General features: G+C 33.5%; 2 protein-coding genes across 4 annotated transcripts in view; one reads left to right on the forward strand and one right to left on the reverse strand.

Moving 5' to 3' along the window:
• Positions 1 to 7,557, forward strand: part of LOC138706215 (glucose dehydrogenase [FAD, quinone]-like) — a 28,079-nt gene extending 20,522 nt beyond the window's left edge. For both annotated transcript variants that reach the window (XM_069835250.1, XM_069835252.1), the window contains exons 10-11: positions 104 to 326; positions 1,296 to 7,557. In XM_069835250.1, the coding sequence (XP_069691351.1) occupies positions 104 to 326; positions 1,296 to 1,506 (434 nt within the window). In that variant the 3' untranslated portion in view covers positions 1,507 to 7,557. The remainder of the gene's footprint in view (positions 1 to 103; positions 327 to 1,295) is intronic.
• A 2,656-nt stretch (positions 7,558 to 10,213) lies between these two features.
• The window catches only part of LOC138706217 (forkhead box protein J1-A-like), a 104,618-nt gene continuing 87,133 nt past the window's right edge, over positions 10,214 to 27,698 (reverse strand). For both annotated transcript variants that reach the window (XM_069835254.1, XM_069835255.1), the window contains exon 5: positions 10,214 to 25,983. In XM_069835254.1, coding sequence (XP_069691355.1) covers positions 25,603 to 25,983 — 381 coding nt within the window. In that variant the 3' untranslated portion in view covers positions 10,214 to 25,602. The remainder of the gene's footprint in view (positions 25,984 to 27,698) is intronic.

Raw genomic sequence — 27,698 nt, forward strand, 5'->3', positions numbered from 1 at the left:
CACATGATCAGCGAAGTTCATTAGCATATTTACTGAATGAATTGAAGATTGGGTATTGAGTTCCATCAACACGTTTTTCTATGTCTTATTTCTTTGACACCAGGCATTGAGGTGGTTAAGAAGTTGATAAAAACGGAGCCCATGCAGAGTCTGGGGGCGAGGCTGTACGACAAACCTATGCCAGGATGTGAGTCTCTGCTCTTTGACTCCAGGGACTACTGGGAGTGCTATATTAGACATGTGACTCTCACATCCTACCATCCTGCAGGGACCTGTAAAATGGGACCACAGACTGACCCCACAACGGTAGTGGGTCCTGATCTCAGGTGAGGCCATGTTAGTTGTCTAGAAAATTTAATTCTTCTATTTATAATAAGCATACCGGTAAAAGGTTGTGTGGCTGTCTTGAAAAAATGCGCTGTTTTGCTTCCCGTGTTTATTGTTCAGAGGTGATGCGACTTGGATAAAAGCATGGATAAATGATTTTAAACATTTAGCCGAGAAAACCGAAAAAACACGAAGATTCTGCAAAACATATTAAGTATGTCATTGATTTGGCTATGTTAGGGAAAGTGAACATCGCATATCAGCTAAGTGGCACTTACAGACAACAAACTAACAAACATAGTGAGAAAGTGAGACAAAATCGAGAAATTCTCTCGAAAATTATAGACTGTATAAACTTTTGCAGGAAATTTGAACTTCCATTACGTGGCCATGACGAAACCTTAGTCATTGAGTCCTGCCGGGTTTCATGGATTATTGGAATTTGCTGGAAAGTTGGTTGAGTCTCTCAGAAACCATTTTTGAACTCAAAAGTGTTTACAGGAACTTTCAAGACAATCCAGAATGAACTTCTTGATTGTATTCTGGAGGTTGTCATGATGAAATATTTGCTGAAATACAACAATCTGCAGTTTTGTCAGTCATGTCAGATGATACAACTGATGTATCAGGTCATACACAGCAGGTTACTGTTTTCCATTATGAATTGAGTGGTACTGTGAAAGATTGTGGAAGTTGTTTAACCCAAAAGCCCAAAATGCTCAAGTATTAGCAGAATGCATTTTAGAGCAAATGTGAGAGCCCTGCATAAACTTATCTCAAATATGAACATCTCTTCACAACCAATAACACTTGGACATACCAGGATTTGAATCCATATCTCTAGAATTGAAAACCAAAATCATACTGTAGCTTTTTGGCTGATGGTGCACCCTTAAAACAATATGTTGTACTATATTTTAGTATTTGTCGTAGATTATTAATTTCTTATTTTGTGCTTCCCTTTTCAGAGTGCACAACACTCATCGTCTGTTTGTGATTGATGCGTCTGTGATACCAAGTCTTCCGAGTGGCAACATCAACGCTGCAGTTATGATGATCGCAGAGAAGGGGGCCGAGGCCGTGCAGAATCACTGGAGCTCCCTACATGGAAAGAGTGGCAGGTGCTCACTGAAGTGCAGGCTATTCCCTAAGCAAGGGAGTCAGATGTGCTTCTCTTAGGTAACAACTATAGTGGGTATTAGGGGAGTAGAGTGTGACCATTTTAAGAACAAACTTGGTCCTGCTTCAGTTCGTCTACCTGCACAGAATTAGAATAACATTTCACGTACATGGCTATAATTCTAGTCCATATCAAAAGATGGCTGCAATGGCAACTTCAATTTTTTTACATTATTGACTGTAAATTTGATGCTGTTGTATATATAAAGAAATTTCAGAATAGAATATTTTATGCTAGTTGTATATATATTTTTTGGACCATTAGGCTTAGAATGCAATAAATGTCGTTTGAAAGATCATTTTTTAATTTGTATGTCAGACAATTTTGTATTGCACTTGATATAATTGTTCCTACTAGGATATGGCAGCTGTTTCACTTTGTCAGCTGTTTGTCGTACTTACTGGCTCTATATTAAAGCTATAGTTGATAAAAAAATTCATAAGTGACTATTTTTTTGCTCATTGTAAATATTTTTATAGATTATTAGCTCTAGAATGCAAGAAAAGTCGTTATAAGAAATGCGTGTAGGAAGAAACCTTATTGGTAGTACAAGTTATGTTTTAATTCATATGTCAGCTAAACGTTTGGATTACATTTCATATACTTTGTATATTTTCGACAGTAGTTCTTGTTTATGTAAAGAAGAGATAGCAGCAGTTGCGCCCAGGGATTTTTTTTTTTGGCGTTTCCCTGCCTATAGGTACTTGCGTATCTGCTGCCCTTATAAAATGTTATTTAATAATCAATATTATTAATATGCTACGTGTACGTGGACTCATTTTTGTTGGTTTTGACAGTTTAATTTTTATTCTTCTTGACTTCTGTGAAGTCGTTAATGGTGTCTTCAAATGAAATGTCGCAGATGAGGTCGAACTCAATGACGAGAAGAACTACGTAATTCACTACATTCTTAACACGTTTGAATGTTGAGAAAAGAATGCTTGCCCGAGACATTACTTAATAGCTATGCATAGAAACGTAAGCAGAGCAATGTCCACATTGGAATATACCTAATAAAATGACTAAGTTCCAATGATGTGCTTATTTTATCAGCTTATGAACCAAGATGAGCATGTAATTTTATTGAAGGCATTCATCGATGAAGAAATCTTCCAAATCACTTGGGTAACAATTCAGTAGCACTTTTGGATGATACTGAACCTCTGAATTGTCTAGCTGAGTAATGTTGAATACAGAAAATCGTTTACAATATGATCTGTTTGCTGAACATCTCTTTGTAAGTTATTTTTTTAAGCAGTCGAGAATGTTTTTAAATGTGTTATTCTTGAATTCCATGCTTCCTTTCTGCTTTAAACATTGCTCTTCTTCCTCCTCTTGTCCATTATAGAGGTAATCGAAAAACATTTTTTTTTTTCGTTCATTTTCAATGGGCAACAAGTTTGTTCTTATTTTGGCTTTGCTGTAGAAACATTTAGATGAAATATACTATTTTTAGATTGTTGTGGTGGAAGATGTATTTTGCATATAGTGTATTTGTAGAGGAGGGAAGTTTAATTTTTTACTCCTTGGATTTACCATGTCATTTGTGATGCAGAAAGTAAACAATGTGATAAAGAATAAAATTACCTTTCTTCCATAACTGTAATTATAATACATATGAACGATGTTGAAAACTGTGTACTGGTATTCAAGTTAACTGGTCAGATTCATTTTCCATGCCCCCACATATGAGTGTTTTCTTAAAATTTCTGTTTCTGTCTGTTGTGTATAATAATTATAAAAATACCGCATGTCTTAAGCCATGTGTCATGGTTTTAAGGTAAGCACTCTCTTACTGGAATGGTTTCGTTTGGTGCATTCGGATTTTTTATTATAATATCAGTCACTTGCCTGCATTTCCAAATTGATTATCTAATAGTGTTTCTATTTACCACTAGAGTGAATGCATTACTTTCTTGTAGTGTTCTGGAATAAATGTAGAAATAAAATGAGTAGCTCTGAAGAGGATATATTTTTAGTTGCGTTAGCTTTGAGAGAAAAAACAAAGTGAGCTTTGCGTCATCCATTTTACTCAAAAGCCTTAGATATTATCGGTATTGGAGACCTTGCAATCTATAATATATTGGTCATGACTGTCTGTATTTTGATCTTAGCCCATACAGAAATCCGTCTAGAATTTTCTGACCAGAATTCTGGCTGGAATCCAGTCAAGCAGGCAGAAACAATATGGCCTAGTTCTCAATTTAAAATATTGCAAAGAATAAAAATCCGAATGTGCCAAACAAATCTGTTGCGGTAAGTGAGCACCTACATTAAGGCATCATGACTTGGACTAGCGTTACAGAATGAGCTCTGGTTCGAGTCTTTATGGGAGGACTTTTCTCATGAAATTTTGGTCACTGTATAGGACTGGTACCCACCCAGCATTATGATGAATTGGGAAGCTACAGTAGTTAGGGAAGTCTGATTTTGCAAGCCAGCTATGACAGCTAAAGGGGGGCATCGTGCTAACCACATGTTATCCCCGCACTGGTTGGGTGATCAACCAGGTAACTTGCCCCGACCGGGAATCGAACCCGGGCCACCTGGTTTCGCGGCCAGACGTGCTAGCCATTACTCCACAGGTGTGGATCATAATTGTTTTCACAGCATTTGAGTTTTTCACTGCAATCAACCATGAGCAAGCGTATCTGTCAAATATTCTTTTACAGTATCTTTTCGAATATTATATTGTTGCTGAAAAGAACTTAAAATTGTCATGGTATTGGAGTAATATACATTGTATATCAGAAATGATGTTACACAGACCAGGACTGGGTTTAGTGGTCCAAAGTGATATTTGCTTAATATACTTATGAAGTTTGACTTCATGTAATATCAACCAAAGAACGTGATAAACAGTGTGTAAACGAAAGATATAATCATTGGTTATAATTAAAGATGGTAGAGCTTCGCAATCACAATAAATGCAAAATGTGCCCAAATGCCATCAGAATAAGTAATATTATATTTAAAAGTATGTTAAGTGTTTTAGTGTAGTTTTTAGTCCGCGATAAAATTCGAAATGTATGTGTGTCTGCGAAATAAGAGCGAAATTACGTTTTATGAGACAATTTTGTGTTTTTGTAAAAAAGAAAAAATCAGAATCTATGTAAATGTCCTTATATTTTTCCAAATATTTTGGTAACTCCCTCCTCCCCCTCATAAATAGCACAGGAATGTGACCTATCTGATACTCTCTTTGTTGTTATTTCGAGTTTTCAACTAATCTGACTGTTGCTGGTGGTAGAATATTGGCTGCCTATGAGGTATCTTTGGGTCCAGTGTTTACTTACAAACAAGTTGTTATGTGGTAGCAGGTGATTCTGATTTAGTAATAAGATAGGTCACGATAAAAATCACACCATAGCTTTTGGCATGTCTTTTAATGTTCACAGTTTCACTGCACTTTTATATGTTCTTTTACTTATTTATTATTTTCAAGAATTTTAATAAAAAAAAATGTAGAAAATGCACCTGTTAACAAATTGATGACATTTAAATTCTACAACACAATTTTCCATAAAAAAATATTCCATCCAAAAATGCTACAAAATGCTAAATTGTAACACGAAAAATGCAATAAAATGCAAAATTTGATTTCTAAAGTGCTGAAGTTTTAATGTCAAGTTGCTAAAAATCTACCATCTCTAATTATAATAATAAGGTTTTGGAATTTTTCCGATAATAGTAGACACTTGTATCCAAGATAATGCACTAAAGAACTTAAAGAGAATGACAGTGTTCTAACATTTGAGCCTGAAATGTTCCATGATCATTAGATTTTCGTTTACCACGCTTGTTAAATGTGATTTTGTTGCCATAGTATAATATTTTTTAAGGAGTTCATTTATATAATATAAGGAATGGGAGACTATTCAATGTATGATTATTTTGATAGAAGAAAAAAACTGAATCATAATGTTTGTATAATTGTGTGCAATCTTGTACATATTAAAAAAAGACTGATTTCTGTATCATTTGGGGCACATTTAGTTGGTACTCTTTCTTCATCTTGAAACTGTGTCTTCGTCTTCTTATTTCATCGTTCATTTTATTATTTTCTATTTGATTCATCTAATAATTGAGTCGAGTTTTACATTCTTCACTTAGCTTCTTTTCAACTTTCTTGTTACATACTTGTTTTATAGATTTAGTTATCATAGCTTATTTGAAAGTGTGTTACCAGTGCAGTTGAGTCTTTGATGTATAATTGAATCTTCTTTTAACACAGTTTCTGATCTAATAGATTTATTCGTAATAAATTCCACTAAACTGAAAACTCTTCCTGAAACAAATGCAGGTATTATCTCCTATAAGAGTTACTTCATTAGACTAATATAGAAAAATACTGCAAGATGTCTTCCAACCACATTTTGTGAGATTTCGTATGAATATAATGTCAAAAACAGGAAGGACTTAAGCTATTTGTTTAGATGGAGTATAGGCCTAATACTTTCAGATCTTAAAGCAATTAAAATAATGTCTATGATAATTTACCTTTTCTAAATTAAATATTTAATAATTGTAATATTTAATATAGTCTTGTGTATTACAAAAGTTCACAAGCATTGATTACATAATCATTATATTTATTGATAATTTTATCCTTAATGTTCTTGTTACACTTGAGCCTGAGCCACTTCCCATATTTTACACTCCCCCCCCCCCCAATTTACACCATTTTTTTTTTCAAAATCTCTTGAAAAATGTAAAAGAGAGGGTACGAGTACTTTTCATTGTCACAACATGACTAGACAATAATTACAGGTCGTTCGATTAGACTTGAGCTATGACTTGGGTGAAAGAGGTTAAAATGTGATTATTAAGTTATATTTGATTCGTTTTTAAATTACAAATACAGTATCATTTTAACTGATTCACTAGTGAAACACAACTGACAGATTTCTTTCCTTTGTAATGTGCTATGTGCCACTGCGTAACCAAAGTCCAAGTCCTAACAACAGCCTGTACATACTACGTACAAATTGTATTCGTTCGGTTTTCCAAACAGTATTTGGATCTGTCAAACATCTATTGACATAGTCGACCTGGTTGGCGAGTTGGTATAGCGCTGGCCTTCTATGCCCAAGGTTGCGGGTTCGATCCCGGTCCAGGTCGATGGCATTTAAGTGTGCTTAAATGCGACAGGCTCATGTCAGTAGATTTACTGGCATGTAAAAGAACTCCTGCGGGACAAAATTCCGGCACATCCGGCGACGCTGATATAACCTCTGCATAACATTTAACACCTATTGACATTGCAGCCAATATGCATGAAATACCATTGGAAAGAAGATCCCCACCTGGGAGCACATGTGCTCAAATCCCATCCCATATGGCCATATGTAAAGAACTTCCTATTATATAGGAAATATACAAGTTTATTATTATTATTATTATTATTATTATTATTATTATTATTATTATTATTATTATTACTGCTGCTGCTGCTTCTTTTTTTTATAACAGTACTTATTTATTATATTTTACTGCCATAGAGCTTCATAGGTTATCTTCATGTGTCGGTATAAAAGCAGTGTTAAGCTGATCATTTTTAATGAGTTAAATAAAAAACACGAACGTTGAAGTTAGTTTTGTATAAGAGAGTAGCCTATAAAGTCAACTGAAACTCTCTTAAGTAGAAAATGACCATGCTGTCAATTCTGCTTTTCATAATGAACTTCTGCTATTGCAGCCTGTTAGAGTCTGTTAAATGCTGCAATGTAATTGATGAAAATGAGAAGTTTTTATAGTAATGTATAAAGTATAGTTAATATGCTGTAACATTTGTAATCCTTTAGGTGGAAAATATATTGTCCCAATTGTTTATCAAAACTTCAGTGTGTTACTGTTGTGGTATGAATTTTCTACGATGTTGAAGTTAAGATCTTTGTTCTTGCATTACCTTATTAATGTTGATGTAGAACAAGATCTGGAATTAAAATTGCTTGTAAGGTGAACTAGTTCATTGTGTTAATTTGCTCAACTGTTATGTAAGTAATATGTTATGTAATGCAGGTTGTTAATAAATATGTGATAAATCAAGATATATTTTAGACAGATATTTTTCCCGTTTTCTATAGTGTTGCTGCTCTAGGTAATATAAGGGATTCCAGTCTCGAGCAACCCCATTTTTCTGGAAGCTGTATGGGAAAGTCCTTCCACGGTCCCTGGTATTCAGGTGATTGGATTGATGGGCGATCAGCTGTTCTTTTCATAGTCCAGCTGATCTGAGGTCGAAGTAGATTTTAAAACATGAAGTATCATAATATAATGTGGAACACAGTGTTATTAGTGAATACATTTGGTCATAAATATAGACTGTATTGTGAATGTAGATTTAAATTTGTGAGAAAATTCTTCTTCTCCTTCTTGCATGGCACTACAGTCCATGTTGGGCCTTCACCTCCTCTATGGCTTTTCTCCATTCATATCTATTGCTCAACAGCTCCTTGTCAGCCATAGCCCAACCAGCAAATAGGGATTACAAAGAATGGACACTGAGCGAATTTTCTTGTGTTTTGTTTCTCTGTGTGCCGGCATTTAGTTCCGCTTTCAAGTGCTAGAGGTTAGTATAATCGAGCACATGCTAAGATAATAATAGAGTGTAAGAGTTGAGACACAGGATCCAAACATCACCTACTTTATTGCATAATCCAGTAACGCTTTGCTTCAAATAAATTCAAGTTAACAGCTTTTCCTTATTTCTCAGTCACAAGCTAGTTGTAATAATAATTGTTTAATATTTTATATATAATAAATTATATTATAATATAATATTTATAAAATTATGTATCAAATTCATTTAATATTTGTATACAATATAATATAGGTATATGCTTTTACTTCTCATAGGAGTTTTGTTTTTCCATTTTCAGCGCCATCAAATCATTACATATTTTAATTGTTGATGGGGGTCAACCTCTCAAGTCTCATTATAAAGGAACTCTAGAGTCTATACATTACAGTTAATGACGGATTTATTATTTCATCAGTCCAATTTATTTTGAGTACATAATATACCCACTTACTTATGGCTTTTATGGAACCCGGAAGTTCATTGCCGCCCTTACATAAGCCTGCCATCAGTCCCTATCCTGAGCAAGATTAATCTAGTCTCTAACATATTTCACCTCCCTCAAATCCATTTTAATATTATCCTCCCATCTACGTCTCGGCCTCCCCGAAGGTCTTATTCCCTCCGGCCTCCCAACTAACACACTATATACATTTCTAGATTCGCCCATACGTGCTACATGACCTTCCCATCTCAAACGTATGAATTTAATGTTCCTAATTATGTCAGGTGAAGAATATAATGCGTGCAGTTCTGCGTTATGTAACTTTCTCCATTCTCCTGTAACTTCATCTCTCTTGACCTCAAATATTTTCCTAAGAACCTTATAATATAACATAATATACCTAGATATATTAATTGTATGTGTTATATTTCCGCTGTGTTGACTGCTAGCTGGTGTGATGATAGTGCCAACTCCTGGGAGAAAGCTCAAACTGGTTTGAAGGTCATTGAAATCAGTCCTGCTACATCAAAGGTACTGACGCGAAATGTCCATACTGTATAATTATCTATACGCTGGCCCAACCCCCTACCTGGAGAACTAAGGATACTTGCTTTTAGAGATCTAACTCCTAGGAGGTTGCCGTCACCTTGACTAAGAAATGCCTCCTTCCCCTCTGCAGTAGGTCACCTAACTGGACCCTGGGTGCTGCCATTGCCCTTTTAGAGGCTCCTCCGCCACCTACCCAATTAAGAATCCTGCTGCCAGTTCATACCATCCTTGGCAGACCCAATCTCAGGTTACCCTCAAGTAGCTCTGCCTGGACCCCCTTTTCTCGTTTATTCACTGGCCCAATCTGCCAAGAGATTGGTTACCACAATCTTTGTACTGAGTTGTTCAGCTTAAGAGAGTTCTCTGCATAAAGGTAAGAGTAGAGTTGGACAGGAGAGGCTATGTGATCTCTCTCTTGATGAGATCATGTTAGACACATCACTCCATCGCTCTCCCTTGGACCCCTTGTGAGAAAATTTCCTGATATAAATATCTCAAGCAGCTAATGATAAAGAGACTTCATAAGAAGTTTTACCCAATACTCTACAGGCTGTAATATCAATTTTTCTCAGATAATTCTGTTCCTTATTTTTGGCACTTTTTGGCACAATTTTGTTATTTCATAGCCTCAATTATTATATTTGACATCCTTCCCGAAAAAAAAAAAAAAGTTATGTATTTTTGTTTTTAACCTTTAAATACTGTAGACATGTACCTATGCATGAATATTTTCTAGTTCATTGACAAATTTAATAGATTTATAAAAAAAATAGTCGCATTAGTACATAGATTAGTTCTGAAGTAACTCTATTTTTAGGATGAAAGAGTAATGGAACGGAGAAAAATTCTCTCCTGCACCGGGATTTGAACCCGGGTTTTCAGCTCTACGTGCTGATGCTTTATCCACTAAGCCACACCGGATACCCATCCCGGTGTCGGACAGAATCGTCTCAGTTTAAGTTCCAACTCTTGGGTCTCTGCATGGAAATATCATATGTACTTCGGTACATTAAAATAATATAAACTCTATTTTTGGTAAGGAAGAAATTAGGACAAAATAAATGTGATTTACACTGGTTCACAGGTGGTGTGAATGATTTATGGATCTGCAAAACAATATCAACTCCAGAGACACACCAAACAAAAAATCTGTGTATTTTGTTTCTTTTCTATTCGGTGATTACATGAAAAATACAAAACATTAAACATTGTTGCAACTTTGAAATCTGTGCAGATTTTACAGAACCAAGTGCAGGGATCTTTCCCTGTTATACATTACAGTTATAAAAAGAAATGGCGACCATAAATCGATCTGGTAACTTTGTCCATTTTTTACAAAATTAATTGTCATAGTTTTTCTTATTTCTATAATGATTATAGACCTAAAGTACTTTAACATAGCTTCAGGGTTTATTAAACACATTGCTTACAGATGGCTGTTGTACTGATGTTTCTTTTTAATCGAACAAGAACATATTAGAAAATAACGATATTCCCTTTGATAAAAATATTTTGAAATTAACATATTACTTCATGATACTTCATTCCTCAACTTATGATATATATTGATTGTATTTACATATTCATCAAAATTGTATCTTAATATTACATAGATATTAGAATGGCAGTTTATTTTTTGTGACACATAAACATAACATATTCTCACAGTTATATTTTCTGGGTTTACTTTATAACCTGGCAACGTTTGAAATAGCCTATCTATAAATAATAAGAGGAAATTTACTGTGAGAATATTTTTTATAACGACTTCTGTAGTATCGTGCGAGTACATGTCAGTCTCTCATAATCTCGTATTTCTTGAAAACATTACAGACATCATTAGCAAATAGTATGAAATAAAATTCACTCTCATTTCATGGAAGAAATATTCATAGGTTTGTACTGAAATGAGGGAAATGAAATTATATTACGAAATAAATAAAATAATTCCAGATACAGGGTAACTTCTGTATGTGGAATATGCCCATTTAGAGTGTGTGCAACAAAGTTCACTTTCTTATAGCAATTGCGCTTTCAGCAGTTCATTTCGATTATATATTTTTGTCCTACATATTACAATAATTGTCCTCACATATGAAGAGTCCACTGCAAGAATGATGGATGTCACTTTCTTGTCGAAAATGAACCAAGACTGCATAGCTTAAGACATATAGAATGTACATAGAGAGTTATATGGCATTGACACTGATAGTCATTGTCCAGTAATGATCGTAAAATCTCACTTAAGCTTTGAGCGCTAAGCATTTCAAATTTTCAATTGCTTCTCCTGCAAAATGTATTCCAAATGACATCCATCATTCTTGCAGTGGACTCTTCATATATCTTAGATATTATTGGAGATAAACTGTTTCTATTATTGATATTGTTGTATAGATGCTTTTACAATATTTCTAATACATTGTAGTTTTTGTTCAGTATTTTTTCTTTCTCTGTGGTTGACCTATTTCTATTTTCAAACTCGTCCTTGATATGGAATAACTTCGCTAGTTTCAATATTTTTAATACAGTTTTCTGGAGATTCCATTAAAAATTGCATCACGAATTTAATCATATTGATTTTAAACCGTTATGCTAGATGATATTTTCATGGAATAACTTCTTTTATATTGTAACATTTATTTCTTATTAATTATTTTCCTAAAGTGCTGAACTTGTCCAGTCTTTCCCTATATACAACATACGCGTAAATACTGTGGTGAAGAACACACTAAGATAGCATTTCAGTAATAAACTTGTAGACAGAAGATGAGTGAACAATTTTGAATTTGAAAACGATAAAACGATATGTTACTGAAAATGTGATTTTTTTCGCTGTCGTTGCTGCTGGCGACGGATTATGATGATGATGATGATGCTAATTACTGATTATACTAATCAGTACTTTTTCTTACCTGAAATTTATGTGCCAGCACGTTAGTATCTTTATGGATCTATGGGATATAGGATATAATATTACTAGCTCTCGAGTGTGACATTTACTGCATAACCTACGTCTAAACTGAGATGTGTTTATTCAGTGGGAATTATCAGACGTGGCCCGTATCTGCAATCTAATTAAAATGTTTTTTCTGCCTAAAATTCTGCTAATTTGCCATACTGGTGCATAGGCTACTTCCAGAAAGAAGAAAAAGGTAAGATGATGATGATGATGATGATGATGATGATGATGCTGCTATTTTTTACTATTTTTACTATTTACTGATATCTGAAATGTTAGCAACAAATGAGAAAATTATTTCTTTGAGAGAAAGGCAAAATGTAAAATTCATAATTTATTATAATTTTAACTGCATAACATTTAGCCATCCTTTTAAACGTCTCAACAATGCCAATACAATGACTTCGGATATTGCACTTTACCCACCTGAAGCTATGTGTCACATGACTAGCTACACAATGGAAACCTCACCACCTGGTATTGACATTAAAGCTAGTAACTAATACTACAATTGTTTCTTTAAAATGGACGGAAGAAATCAGAGTGAGCTTGTGCCAGCACGCCCACACGCAAACACTCCATTGTGCTGGACGTGGCAGATGGAAATTCTGAAAAGTTAAACAGTTTTAAAGAGGCAGAAACTATCCATGTTACTAAACTTAGAAACTGAAATCTGTTATGTTCGTGTGTTTGAATTTTATATAATTCAATAATACCAGGTATCAATTTTTGTATAAGCTTTTCATAAAGTTGCGTCTCTTATTGCTGCTGATGACTGTAGGAGTTCAAGTTGCCAGTCAGGATCATTTACACATTTTTTGTTTTTATGTATTACGCGCAGTTGCCTTAACTATCTCTGTCTTATGATAGAGGGCAGTATCTTTGATCATTTAGTCATGCAATTTCATAATTACTAAAATCATGAATTTGGTTATACTATTATGTTCTGTACTGAACTTTGTCACTCAAGACTATGATGCTTTATTAATCACTGATGTGTTCTTCTCAGAATACAATTCTTTTGTAATTTATATACAGAGTGAATATAAATTCAATCGATAAACTGTGTTAACTGATAGAAGACAGATAGATAGAATTTTGAGGTAGCAAACCACGTCCTCGAAACCCTTTGTTTCCTAGTAACAGGACACGAAAGTGTCCAAGGAAGAATACAATACTAAAATTACTTTCTGTAGGACGTACGTTGCTCTCACACTTTACCTCAACATAAGGGGTATTCTGTTTAAAAATTGTCTACAGAAACAGTTCAATTACTTGGAATACCTTGGCAGTGCTTTTCGTTATAAATGGATTGGGCGTGGTAGACCAGTATCCTGGCCTACTAGGTCACCTGATCTAAGTCTGTTAGACTTCTTTGTGTGGGGACCGAACTTTATTATACTTTTGTTCCTTTAGCCAAAGATTTTGTATGGGTCATTGCAGCCATTGAGTTAAGAGAAATTCCTGATATGTTTGTGATGGTCAGGCAGTCGGTGATTATAAAGTGCACAGCCTGTTTCGAATGAGGAGGATCATATTTCGAATTTGTTTTTGTTAGATTATTGCGCATTTACTTCCATATGTTAATTTCTTGCTTTTCTATGTACAATTCTACAGTATTAATTTGATTTTTTGTTCATTATTTATGGTTTGTTAAAATAATAAACTGTAGGTTGTGTTACAAATTAACTGTAAGATGATAAAGCATAAATAGTTTTGAAATAAAATAATTAACATTCTATCTTGTGAACAATTAATTTCTGGTCATTGGTATCCTGTCTCTAATTGTTCAGTTGGATGTCTTCTACTACTCTTGAAAGTCTTTCGATTGAATTTAGATTCATTCTGTATAACATAACTTTGAAATATTCTGTTTTCTCTTATCAGAGGTTTTGATTGTTGAAAATTTTACTGATCTGATGGATGTAAAAATGAATTAATAATAAATAATAATTTTTACGTAGTATTGTTAATTGAATATCTTTTTTTCTTATTGCGTGTATCCAATTATTATTGTTAGCCAAATTAACCTGACATCTGCAGACATAACCTACAGGGCAAAATTTTAATCATGGCTTGGATGATACCAAGGTATAATTTAGTAAATTTTCTCAATTTTTTTGTTTGTTAAGTGTCATATGGCACCACTAAATGTGTCATAGCACCAAATGTTCATGTGAGCCGTATGCATTTGAAAGTAGGAACTAAAGACGTATTACTGCCACAATACAAAGACTATTTAGAAAATTGTTATGGCATTAATAGGATGAACATCGTAATATTTTTTTCATATACCAAAAATTTAGTGTGACATAAGATTTCTAGCTTTACTATTTATCGCGAAAAGCAATGTTTTATCTTATATTTTGTCCGCAGGCAGGCATATTATAACTACTTTGTTACTAAAAATGATATATTATTATGAATAGAGATATGTAGCAAAATTATTATGTTTTTGTAATTTATATCAAATCCCTATTATTTAGAAACGTTAAATAATTAATAATAGGATATCTTACCTACAATACATTATCTGAAATAAAAAGGAAATTTATATTTTAATTGTTACCATAATTTAACACTTACAAACATAATAATAAATTTTTATCAAACTTAACTCTAAAATTCAATAACTTTTACTATAAAAATGATATTATTAGTTATAAAATATTAATGTATAACTTCTACAATTTTTTATTCTTCCTAAATTGACCATTATGAGAGAAAGAAACTTGAGTTACATAATACAGTAATATTTTATGTGAAAGACAGATATTAATTTGTATGACTGAAGTTTCCTGTTAAACTCTTCTTTCATCTGCCACGCCCTGGGTGCAAGGTGATATCATGCACACTCTAGAAGACAAAGGATTTATCTTACAACCTCTTTTAAGGGACGGGCTACAATCATATTGAATCTATTGATAAATTAAAAAAAAAAGTCGATAACCAAGATAAAAATACAGTGATAATACTTGAAGCCCTATTCTTTCGTTTAGGAAAGGATTATAATTACATCTTATAAAATGGTTTGACTTCCTTGATTATCTGAAATAATGCACATCTCCTGAGATATGTTGTATGGACGGATTTATTCTACATTACGCATATATGCAGAGGAGAGAGACAAGACAGACTATTTGTGATAGTGACAATATCAGTGTGTCACGTGACATTTTCTCTTCAGCCCCAGAATTCCATTGCATCAAACTTTAGGTGCCAGCTTCAGGAATATTATTTTGTGTATGGAATGTTCAGTTGGTAAAAAATTTTAATGGAATTGATCTTGTGGGGAGATGATATTGTCTATAGTTTGCTGTTGCTTTCTGCACCATTGATTATGTTGTTTTACTCAGGAATATAGAAATTTGAACTCTGTTCTCCAGTGTACTAGCATTTCTGTTAATGGTGATCTCACAAATAGAGTAGGTTACATGTGAATGGTTTAGATTGTAGTGAACGAATTGAAAATAAATTTCTGCTACTGATATACACTGACAAGGCTTAAAAGTATATTTTGTATTGTATCCCAAGGGAAAAAATGGAACTCTCTGCATCAAAATCCACAGTTAATTCCCGATTTACCACGAAAATCGTCTGTAGCTGCATTTAGATTGGCAACAGGCCATGATTGTTTGGCCAAACACCTGCATAGAATTGGAATATATCAGTCCCCTAACTGTCCATTGTGCAACTCAAACCAAGAAATGGATTCGGAACACCTCAAAATCTGTGCTTCAGTAGCTGGTCATGATAATATCTTTGAAAAATATTGGAGTGCAAGAGGTCAAATGACTTTATTGTCAAATGCCTGGCATTAGAAAACAACATATTTTGTATTGTGTCGAATACCGAGTCCTCTAGTTATATAGTGAGGAGGCGAGACCTGGCACTTGAGCTGTGCGAGAGGGAAAAGAATGTGCTATGAGAAACAGATTTTGTTTCAAGATGGTTAATATAGAGACATTATTCTAATGTGAGGAGAAAAAATGGCAGGTGACTCATGGCCCACTACTAGCGTGGTTTCTGGCGAGCATGTAACCATTTCTTCGGCACTTCTGCAATACATAACAGTACTAACAATAAATAATGTTCAATAATTTGGATTTACCATGTTCACAGTTGTTGCTGAAAATGGTCCCCTTTTGCCACCACACATAACTGACATCTTCTGATAAACGAATGAACAATACTCTGAAGTTCTACATCATTGATAGCCTCGATTTCTTCTCGTATACAGTCTTTTAGTTCGCTCTCCTATCAGGTCTGTCTGCCTTAAGACTTGCACTATTGGAATTTCATATGGCTTCAGTATTAATAATTTTGTTGCATTTCTTGCAGAGGACTGAGATATTCCAGTTTCCTGTGCTAAATGCTTTAGAGATTTATGAGGGGTATGTTTTAATCTTTCACCAATCTCATTGAATTTTCTTCTGTAAGAACACGTTTTCTATTTGATTTTCGATTGCTCACTGAGTCTTTTTGTTTAAATCTTTTAGCGAGTCTTCTAATTGTTTTGGCAGAAGGCACAGGTCTGTTTGGAGACTTTATTCGAAGTTTACATCTTGTTTTCGCATACGACTTTCTGCATTTTATGTACGTATAGAACATATACACACATTCACGCAATGAGAATTTATTCGTAGGCATTACCTAAATACACAATAATCACTAAACCTTTATACACTAACTTTATACACTTGAAGAATCAAGACTTTTGTAACACGACTTGTGACTACAGAGAATGCCATATGGCGACTGAGGATCTACTACACTGCACCTCTAACAGACCACGCATTACAGATCACGCAGGGAGCAGGTGCCAGTAACCTGCCGTTTTCTCGCCTCATGTTATAGTAATGTCTCTGTGTTATACGAATCTATCGACTTGAAAATTCATCTCAGACTAAAAACTTATCTTCCCCCTCCATACACATTGATGATATAGCCATAGCTCATGATAAGGTCACAGGACAGGTCTTGCATCCTCTATTACAAGTCACACCGATATCTCTGTCTGCTGTTTGTTTCTGTTGGCAGGAGGTGAGATATCGTTTGTCCATTTATAAACTGTGTTACAAGCAGTGAACTGTACATAGTGAGTGTAATGACACCATGAACTAGAGTCCAGTGAGACATGCTAGAAATTGTCAGTCTTTGTAGTTATACAATATCATATGGTACCGGTACAGTATGGTTCTCTACGGCTTAAAACAGTGTATGTTTATTTACTACTGTTATGTGAAGCATAAAAACCATAGAAGTGTAAAAAGATGTTGGAAAGGTAGAAAATTTAATGGAATAGAATAAGAGACGTGTTCAGTGGTACCATAATTGGCAGAGAAATATGACCTGCGAAATTGCCTGATTTAAATCCGAGAGATTTTTATCTGTGATTGCCTGATTTAAATCTGAGCGATTTTTATCTGTGGGGAACATTGAAGGGGAAATTGTATGAAAATAATCTGCATGCAGTAGAAGAATTAAACTACAATATTCGGGCTATGATAGCTAGGATTACACTGGCTGAACTTCAAAGAGTGTCATAAAACTTAATCATGAGTTGTCAAAATTGTGTCTGGATTATGATGTAGGGCGTTTTCATGTTAAAGGTAGGATTGAATTTATTGAATAAATTTTCTATTGCTCATACATTGTCGTCCAATGACCTATCTCACGAAACCTGGTTGTTTGCTTTCTGCCAAGTATCTCGTTGCAATATGACTAGCGTGAGTACTTGTAAGTAGGAGACTCTGTATTGTAGCAATATACATATTTTTTATGTTATCAGAGAATGAACAGAAAGGTTATGTTTCATACAATGACACTATTTTTTGACCATCAAAAAAATAAAAACGTAAAAAAAAAAAGAGATAACTTTTCGAACATTATAGATATTATTACAAAATGAAGATTAAAATAATATGAACATCTTGTTCAAAATGGAATCATATCAGATTATATTTGAAGTATGCTCCATTACAAACCAAGAGGAAATTGAGGAAACCAATTTTAAACTACCGTAATCTACACTTCATTAAGTGTGAACAGCGAGTCTAATAGTAAGATTTATGGTGATATATTCACGTTTGATAACAATATCTGAACTGGGGCTGAATTTTCTGTGTCATCTCTCAGCCTATGGCTCTCTGCCTTAATGGTGGTACCGGTAATGTTTGTAGCTCATGAGTGTGCCCATCCCTGAAGATACATAATTTGAGCTGCCCTAACGCTAATAAAAATACCATTAGAAAATATTAGTGCATACTCAGTATTGCTAGTGTGAAAAATACAGTTACAATCTGGTTAATTTGTTGCTCTTCCATTACACTTGTTCAATGAAAGAAAATCAAACATAACCTGCAAAGGAAGCTACAATGCAACAATATTGTGAACATTGCAGTATATACTTGTATACATCATGGCTTCCTACACTATTAATATGTTTAACTGCATAAGAGAAGTGTCTGTATACCAGGTTAGAACAAATTATGGATTGGACATTTGTGGTTGAAATAAAATAAAATTACTATAAAAGGTTTATGTGTATAGAAGCTTGCATTCTTTAAGTTACTGATATATGTACAGTACATATTATATTTACTATTTTCTATAGATTGATATTATTAATAAATGTTATTGTTAATATTCTAAAATATGAAAACGGAATTTATTTTACAATATAGGTATTAAAACATATATAACATTTTAATTTTATGTTCTGCAATTACTTTGAATTTCTTTACTGTAACATATATATTTATAAAAAAAAATACAACTCTAGAAAGCCATGATGTATACAAGAATATTCCGCATAAAAATTTAATTTTAATTCTAATATCTGAGCTCAGATCACAAACTAATACAATCCCTTTGTTATATTACAAATCACAGATAAATCCCTGCCTAATAATAGAAACAAATCACAAATGTGAAATACATTGAAGTGACTAACATATTGAGCCCTTGAAAGTATACTTTAGTATTCCTTACACAATTAATTGTTTGCTTGTAAAGTCAGATACAATGAATTGGTCCAATTCTAAGTTGGAAGAGTTTACACCAGATGTTTTGCAACTTGGGTCTCAGAAGAATTTTGTGCATTTTGTAGAGGTAGTAAGACTTATTTTTCAATTTGTTATAAATAATGTGTATTAATACAGTATGTCTCTTTCTGAATAGGCTATCTTCTACAATTATTCTTTAGCAAACATTATCACAATAATAGCAGTAATACTTGGACACATAAATTTTCTGCTACAATTTTTATGAAGCATCAAATATTAATCATTTCTGGCTTTGAAATTTGTTGTAGTAATTAATAAATAAGTAAATGTTTCTGAATTTCTAAGCAACCGTAATATTTTGATCACATATTTTATTTATATTTTAATGAATACAGTTAAATCATTATAGGTTTTCAGTTTCTCTTAATTATCTTGTTCTCAGTAGATCTAGTTGTCTGACTACATAATTAGTCAAATATTGCAGTGATCAGTCGGTTGACCAGTCTCTTGCCTTAGTGTTTTATCAAGAGACATAGGTAAGCTTATTTCAGATTGGTAGTTTTATAAATTATGTCCAGCAATTTTTTTCTGCTGATTTCTAAAAGAAAGTGCCAATATTCAATTTTACTCTGTATTTTCACTAAACTAGCTAGAAAATCTTGTTCTTTAGAGAAAGAGAGACAGAAAGAGAAGAGTCAGGAGTAAAACGATAAATTGTGAATTTTACAGATAAATGTAACTTAATACATTTTATTCATTGATTGCCATTTATTACAAAATATGGTCTTTGAGGAATTAGTTTGTAACATCAACAAGTGCGATTAAATAATCAGTGATTTAGAACATCCGAGCCATCCCATAGTTGCTTATATCTGGTGTCAAATTGTGCTACAGCATTAGAAAGCATCCACTGATCCTATTGGCTTATTAACTTTTAATTGCTGAAAAGTTTTAAGACAACAGAATGTGACTAAATTTATAATTAAAACTTTTATATTGCTCTTTTCCTTATTATATTCAAAACAATGTCGGTCAGCAGATCTAAAAAATGCCATAACATTAATATTAAAATCTCTATATTATTATTATATCTTGCTTTTCTAATACTGTTAATTGCATTGGATTTTATATATATGGATATATATTCAAATTGAGCTAAAAATGTATATTTTTCAAAGAAATCTTAATTTCTTCCACATTCCGAAATATCAGATAGTAAATTTAATGGGAAGGTTGTTTCATCTGTATGTTATCTGTGCGTCAGCACTTTCTTTTCTTATGTCTAGCATATAACCTAGATTAATATAACCTTATATGGTAAATTCTAAATTTGTTTCTCGTTACTACTCATACATTGAACTGACAGCGGTAGACTTGGAGGGAGGGTTGAAAATTTATCAAGCTTCAATAATTAAGAGGCACTCTAAATCCATAGAAAATCTGGCCATTTCAAGTGGAAAGGATGTTATTTCTTTGCTGTCCATTTTGAACTATGAATTGATTAGGATGCTAACATTCTTATTAAAATATAATTGTAAACTTTGAGTTTCTGTTTCAGTGAAATGTTGGTGTAATAATAATCATTTTCACAATGAGGACGAAAACTGAAATGCTTGCTATGAAGTGTGGCATCTTTTGAATTTTCTGTTCTACAAGCAACAGAATAGAAAATATTTCATTTCTTTTTCTTACATTTTCTTATTTTGTACTGTTTGTTATGAATATGTTGTATTATGTATATTTTTTAAATTAAGAATCTTGGTACATTTTCCATTTAGTCAACAGTTTTTGATTTATGAATATAATTATATGAATGATTAACTAGTAAAATTTTCATAGAAGTATAATTTTATGAACATCTGTCTGATACTTGATTGTTTTCGATTAAGTTCACATTATAGAGTGATTTATTTCTAATCAAGTCCATCATACACTTTCTATGCAATATTATGCTAAACTATGAGTTGTTGTTCCTATACAAGGCAATTTTATACTTAAATTCAATTCTATGCAAATTCAGCTGCATTCAAATTAGTGAATTGTTCTTATACAAGGCGATTTTATACTTCATTTCATTTCTATACAAGTTCAGCTGAATGCAGATTAGTGAATTTTTCCTATGTAAGGCGATTTTATACTTAATTTCATTTTTATACAAGCTCAGCTAAATGTAGATTAGTGAATTTTTCCTATGTAAGGCGATTTTATACTTAAATTCAATTCTCTGCAAGTTCAGCTGCATGCAAATTAGTGAATTGTTCTTATACAAGGCGATTTTATACTTAATTGAATTTCTATACAAGTTCAGCTGAATGCAGATTAGTGAATTTTTCCTATGTAAGGCAATTTTATACTTTCATTTCTATGTAAGTCCAATTGATTACAGATTAGTGTGTATAGTTCTATGGTGTCTAACCTGATTTTAGTGTTGCTTATATTTAATTAATTATGCTGTACTTTGTATATGAAAATGTCGCAGTACAAATAATACAATTTTATTTGACATTGTTTAATATATGAGACTTAGGTACCGGTATCTAAGAATGGGGAACATAATACAATAAAGATTTTCATGTGAAAATATTTACGCATTTGTATTTGTTAGCATGTTTAAATATTAGAGACAGCAAAGAATTTAACAAGAAAAACTCCATTCTTCTGCAAGTTTTCACATCCAGTGCAGTTGGAGACATTTGGTGTAATTACAAAGATTTTATTTTCTCACAGATCTGATTATATACACTTTTATAAGATATGAATTTTTCTGCAGATCATTTGAACACAATTTTACAATTCAAAAATATTTTTTCATTTAGGAATTGCAGACTTACTGGATGGATGTTTATAGCAGTTCTTACTTAGAATGAGTTTAACCCTCCAGGCCATTCCTAATAAATGAGAGTAGCAAACAGTATTATGCAAGAAACTCACAAGCATTTAATTTCTAATCCGAAGTCCTGCCAGTCTGGGTTCAAGTCCCTGACTAACATGTATAAAAAGCACAGTACAAGATGATACACTGTTTTCACAGCGTTGGGTTCCCAAGGGCTTCATATTGGTGCACCAAACCACAGCAACAACGTGAGACATCATAACTAACACAAAACCCTTGTAGACCAACTCTTGTCGCCAAAGCATTACACTCAAACATGCCAGCTGCTTGTAATGAACATTTCAACAAATTATTTTATCTTTGTATGGAGCGCCCAGAAGCTTACAACATTTTATTTGTACACTGTATATAGCTTGAAATTATTTCTGTAAATATCCATAAGCTTTTTTTTTGTCTTGTCTGGACGATTTTAATGAGAATACCAAGAAAAATGTTATGACTTTTGAGTATCTTTACTGTGTTTTAAATTTATTTTTCCAGTATTTTGGTTCCGTCCTGAAGGACCACTTATTTGGGCTCTTTCAGCATAATGTACCTAGTTAAGAAAGCGAGTCTTCTAGACAATGACAAACCTGAAAATAGAACTCAGCTAGTTGGGAACGTTGGACAAATTAGACGTAAGATCATATTGCAATGCAGCTACCTTTTTTTTGGATACTTACTTATAATGATGCAGTAATAAAAATGCTTAAATAGTAAATGAAAATGCATACTCCGAGTAAATTCGTTTTGATACCATCTTCCATCTGCTATTCACAAACTTTTTCAGATCAAATCCGAGTGTACTAATGCAATTTTTGTCGGGGTACTCCGTTTCCATGCTATGTCATTTTCATCAGTTCTCCACCATCACCTCATTAACATGTCCTATGAAGAAGTACTCGGTATTTCCAGTCAACATTGTAACATATCTTCAGCTCAAAGCAGGACCTTTATTCCAATTAATTACTTAGACTGAATTTAGATTTAGAGATCGTATAAGTTTAGTTATAGTGGTTCAGTGATGTACATATAATCTTCTTCTTCTTTATAAGACTGGCTATTCCATAATTTTCAGGTCTCATTAGTCTTCTATGAGATATGTTCGGAAATAAAGGCGACCAAAGCATACTCTAATAGTAAACACTCACTTCCTTTTAGGTTAAAGAAGCATAGGAGCTCTACTGTTTTGCCTTCTCATACAACTTCATAGTGTGTACACTAGGAACTTTGCCTTACTCTACTTTCCTTAAAATCTGTGCTGGGCAGTTTTCCTGGGAGCTGGGTGGTTTTCATTACAAGCAACTGCCACTCATATCATCCCTTGTGCACCAAATATCAAAGTGCAAGCTCTGACCCTCTTATTTAAAAAATAAAGCCGTATGCAATTCGGACAAAATGGACGGATTGCCTTGTCACTGTTTTATACCCTATTAATAATATACATCATATCGCTGCATCCCCATGGAAGTCAACAAACGGTACATCACCCAATGCTTGTGCTCTTGTTCTTTGTAACTGCACCATGTTGAAGCTGCCATCAAATATAGAGTCATAAATGTCCTTTGATCTATAACTTTTGGAAGATGAAATGAGAATTTCGTGATTAATATATTATTAGACTATATAGACTGTGTCCTGCTTAGAGGGATCGAGAAATAAATGCTAACCATTTAAAATCAGATGAAGATATTGTTGTGATTTACATCTGACAAGATGCAGAAATTGTCCAAGTTTATGCACCAATGGTTTAAAAACAGTTGCATGTTCATGTGCATGCGCACTAACATTTATCGTGGAAACAAGCTTGGCACCATTCAGTAGAACATTTCGTCATTGGACCATTCTCCTTCATCAAGGCGACAGTCAAAGAGAATGTGTATCTGGACATATGTGCAGAACTTCTGTTGTTGATCAACTTCCCCCAGAATCGGTTTTTCAGCAACATGGGGCTCCACCCCATTCGTTTGGAGCAGTGCTTGGCTTCTTGAATGCAAACTTTCACAATAGGTTGATCGGAAAAGGAGAACCCTTGCCTGGCCACCTAGGTCACCCGTCTTGACGCCCATTGACATCTTTCTGGGGCTTTATTACGAGTGTTGTGTACCAACGTGATACAGTTAACACTCTGGAAAAACTGAGACAACGCATTATAAATGCAGCTGCGCTAATCACTTCACAAATGTTACGGAACACTAGGCAGAAGGTTGAGTACCTTTTGGATGTCTTCAGGGTAGCTCGAGGCGCACACATCGAGTTGCACTGACCATTTTCCGATACTCGGAGAGTTTTTACATCAAGTTGTATAAAAAGTTATGTTATAAAATCATTATTTATACTTTAAATTAGCATTTATTTCTCGATCCCTCTGAGCGGGACATGGTGTATTTTTAACCCTGTTTTCTAAGTTCGTGTCTTTCTATATTTCTCATACCTATGTTTTCTAATTTTTGTTTAGCAGGTTTTTCTTTTGCGTAACATTACTTGTGGCATCATACTATATTTTCAGGACTTGAAAGTAATTACAGTCATCATAAAATATGTTACACCAATTTTAATATTACAATCCCCAGTCTGTTCTGAATCAGCAGTTAAACTGCACATACTATACGAGTAGGCCTATATAGATTTTTAGCTTTAGATAGGTATGTGAAAAACTCTAGTGTTAAATTTATTATTGCACAAAGTTTCTGTAATGGACCTTTTCTGTTATTTGTGCATTGAAAGCAATAGGCTACAGAAATAATCAATCTCCTTGTTGAAAATGGCTACGTATTTTATATCCACTCCAAAATCAACTGATATGAAATATGTAATAAATGAATAATCAGATACTAAATTTCAGCAAAATATTTATTTTGGTTTCTAGCACACTGTAAAATGTATCTGTACCGGTATGAGATTACAGACACATTGGCAAAAGGTGTGAGCTAGGATAAAATCGAACAATCTAAAACGAAAATATCTCAAAACGTGTGATACATGAAAAATATGAAGACAAATTCAATATTAATATTGCTGAAAATACAGGCAACTGAAAGTGGGAGAAATTTCCATATGATCCAGATTTAATTCATGATTATTCTATAAGATTAGCCATTGCAGAAATTAAATTTATTAATGAACATTAATGTTTTTCAAATCGTTTAAACATACTGAGGATATATAGACTAAGGAAATATACCTATCTCTATTATTGGCGATTAAAACATGAGAAGAAAGATGATTTCAATACAGTATTAGTGATAATTTCGAGGGAACCTAGCAAGACATTTGGCCACAAATACGACGATTCTGTCAGAAAACGTTGCTAATAGCCATATTAGTCTATTTCTTTCATAGCGGAATTCCTTGTAAATTGGGCATTTCAATATCTATTATCTTTTACATAAAAAAACAGAAAAAAATTAATGCAATACATGCCAGCAACATTGTGAAGCTTCAATAATAATAATAATAATAATAATAATAATAATAATAATAATAATAATAATCAATGACGATATTATAGGCTATTGATGTATTGTGATGCAATACTGTAAATGACTTAATTGCCAAATATCAGAGATTGGACGCTAGGGTCTATTGTAAAAATAAAAAGGAACATCTTGCTTTCGTGATATTTCGGCAACTTCCTCAGGCGGCTACAAAGACCTAGTGCATAGCAGTTCTGGTGATCAGTCTCATAGCGAATCTAGCAACAAGTCCAGATACTCTATCTGCGCCTCATCCCAGCCATCACTGGCCAGGAGTAGGGTCGCCAACTCTTCCTCTGCGATAACAATGGGTGTTGGCTCGGACGACGAGGACACGTGGTGGATGACTTGTGTGGTGGTGCTGGCAGGCTCTTGTGTTGCTGTTGTCGGTTCGGTGGGGACAGGCTTCTTAGCCCGGCTGCGGCAGCGCCGGGACGTGAGGTTGGTGATGCCCCTCCTCTTGCACCGCCTCCCCTCCTCCAGCCGTTCCATGTCTAACTTCCAGAAGCCACCCTTTCCCGGCTCGTCCTTGGATCGCGGCACCTTCACGAAGCACTTGTTGAGGGACAGGTTGTGGCGAATCGAGTTCTGTGACACAAGATAGCTTTCTACTGCATATCTTTCTAACTTCGTCTAATGTTTTCTTTTTCCTACTGCCGTTCATTCTCACATCGGGAGAGTTAAAGTTAATTTTCAAGAAAATGCAAAGTAACAACAATGTTACAACACAAAAATTATTACTACCATTATTACTAATATTATCTTCATAATCATCATCACCATCACTATCATTACTGTCATGATTATCGTCGTAATGAAGTCATGTCATTATCATCGTTATGTTGATTGTAATATCGACATAATTATTTTCTGTATCACCACCATCACTGTCTTTACTGCCAACGTCAACGTTGTCAGCCTTAACATCACAATGGTCATGATTTCTTCCATTGTCATCAGTATCATAGTTATCATTAATATCATTGTCACAAACGTCATAGTTTCTGTCATCGTTATCAATATCATCATCGTTGTCATAATCGTCATAGTTTCTGTCATCATTATCGAAGTTATTAATAGGATGACCAACTCTCCTGTATTTTCCGGGAACTTCCGTATTTGAGCTAACTTTTTTGGATCCTCCTGTACTAATATCCTAATCTTCCCGTATTTTTATTCATCAGTCATAATTGCTAAACGTAATATAATAAGTTAATAATAATAATAATAATAATAATAATAATAATAATAATAATAATAATAATAATAATAACCGCTAAATATATTTAATAATAATAATAACAATATAATAATAACCGCTAAATATATTTAGATATAAACTTACAGTAATAGAGATAGTTTAGTAGGTACTAATCGATTCAGTGATTCTGTTCCGGTGATCTTATATGTTCGGTGTAACTATATGCATGTTTGGTTGTAAAGGGTTTTCTTTTCAGTTTGCGTAGTAAGAAAAAAAAATTAAACGTTCTGAGACATAATGTTGACAAATAGAAATAAGTTAAAACTAAGAAACATGCAAATTTTAAAATATTTAGTACGGAACCAAATATTGTGATATAACTCATATTTGTATTGTAATTAAATAGAGAGTATGATATTATTTAATATAAACCATTCCATCAACAAATCCCGGCTTCACATCTCAAAAAATTACGCTAAAATTTGTCGTCGCCAAGTCTCCCGTATTTTTGTGATAAGAAGTTGGTCACCCTAATTATTAATATCTTTATTATCATTTACATATCATCATGGTTTGTTATCATCATCACAATTATAATTGTTATTAATAACCACCAACATTGCCACAATCGGTACAGTTTCTGTCATCGCCACATTTATTATCATTGCTTATTAAAGTTATCATCATCACTATCACTGTCACAATCGTTATGGTTTGTCATTATAATCATTATCATTATTATCATCGCCATTATCAGAATATCATGGCTTCTTTCATTATTGTCATCATCACTATCATTATAACCATAACCGTCATTGTCACAATTGTCATGGTGTATCATCATCGTCATCATTATCAACGTTATCACAATCGTCATGATTCTTGTCGTCATCATCATTGTTATAATCATCATTGTCACATCCGTCGTGGTTTCTGTCGTCATTTTCGTCATTATTATCGGTATTGTAAATACTTTCACAATCATTATGGTTTTTATCATCGTCATCATTATTGTTGTCATTAATACAGAGTGGAAGTGAAATAGCCTTGCAAATTTCCAGAGCGAATAGCTCATGTTATATGTAACAAAAAACTATAATAT

The sequence above is a fragment of the Periplaneta americana genome, chromosome 9 (assembly GCF_040183065.1).
Source record: "Periplaneta americana isolate PAMFEO1 chromosome 9, P.americana_PAMFEO1_priV1, whole genome shotgun sequence".
Classification (NCBI taxonomy): Eukaryota; Metazoa; Arthropoda; class Insecta; order Blattodea; family Blattidae; genus Periplaneta; species Periplaneta americana.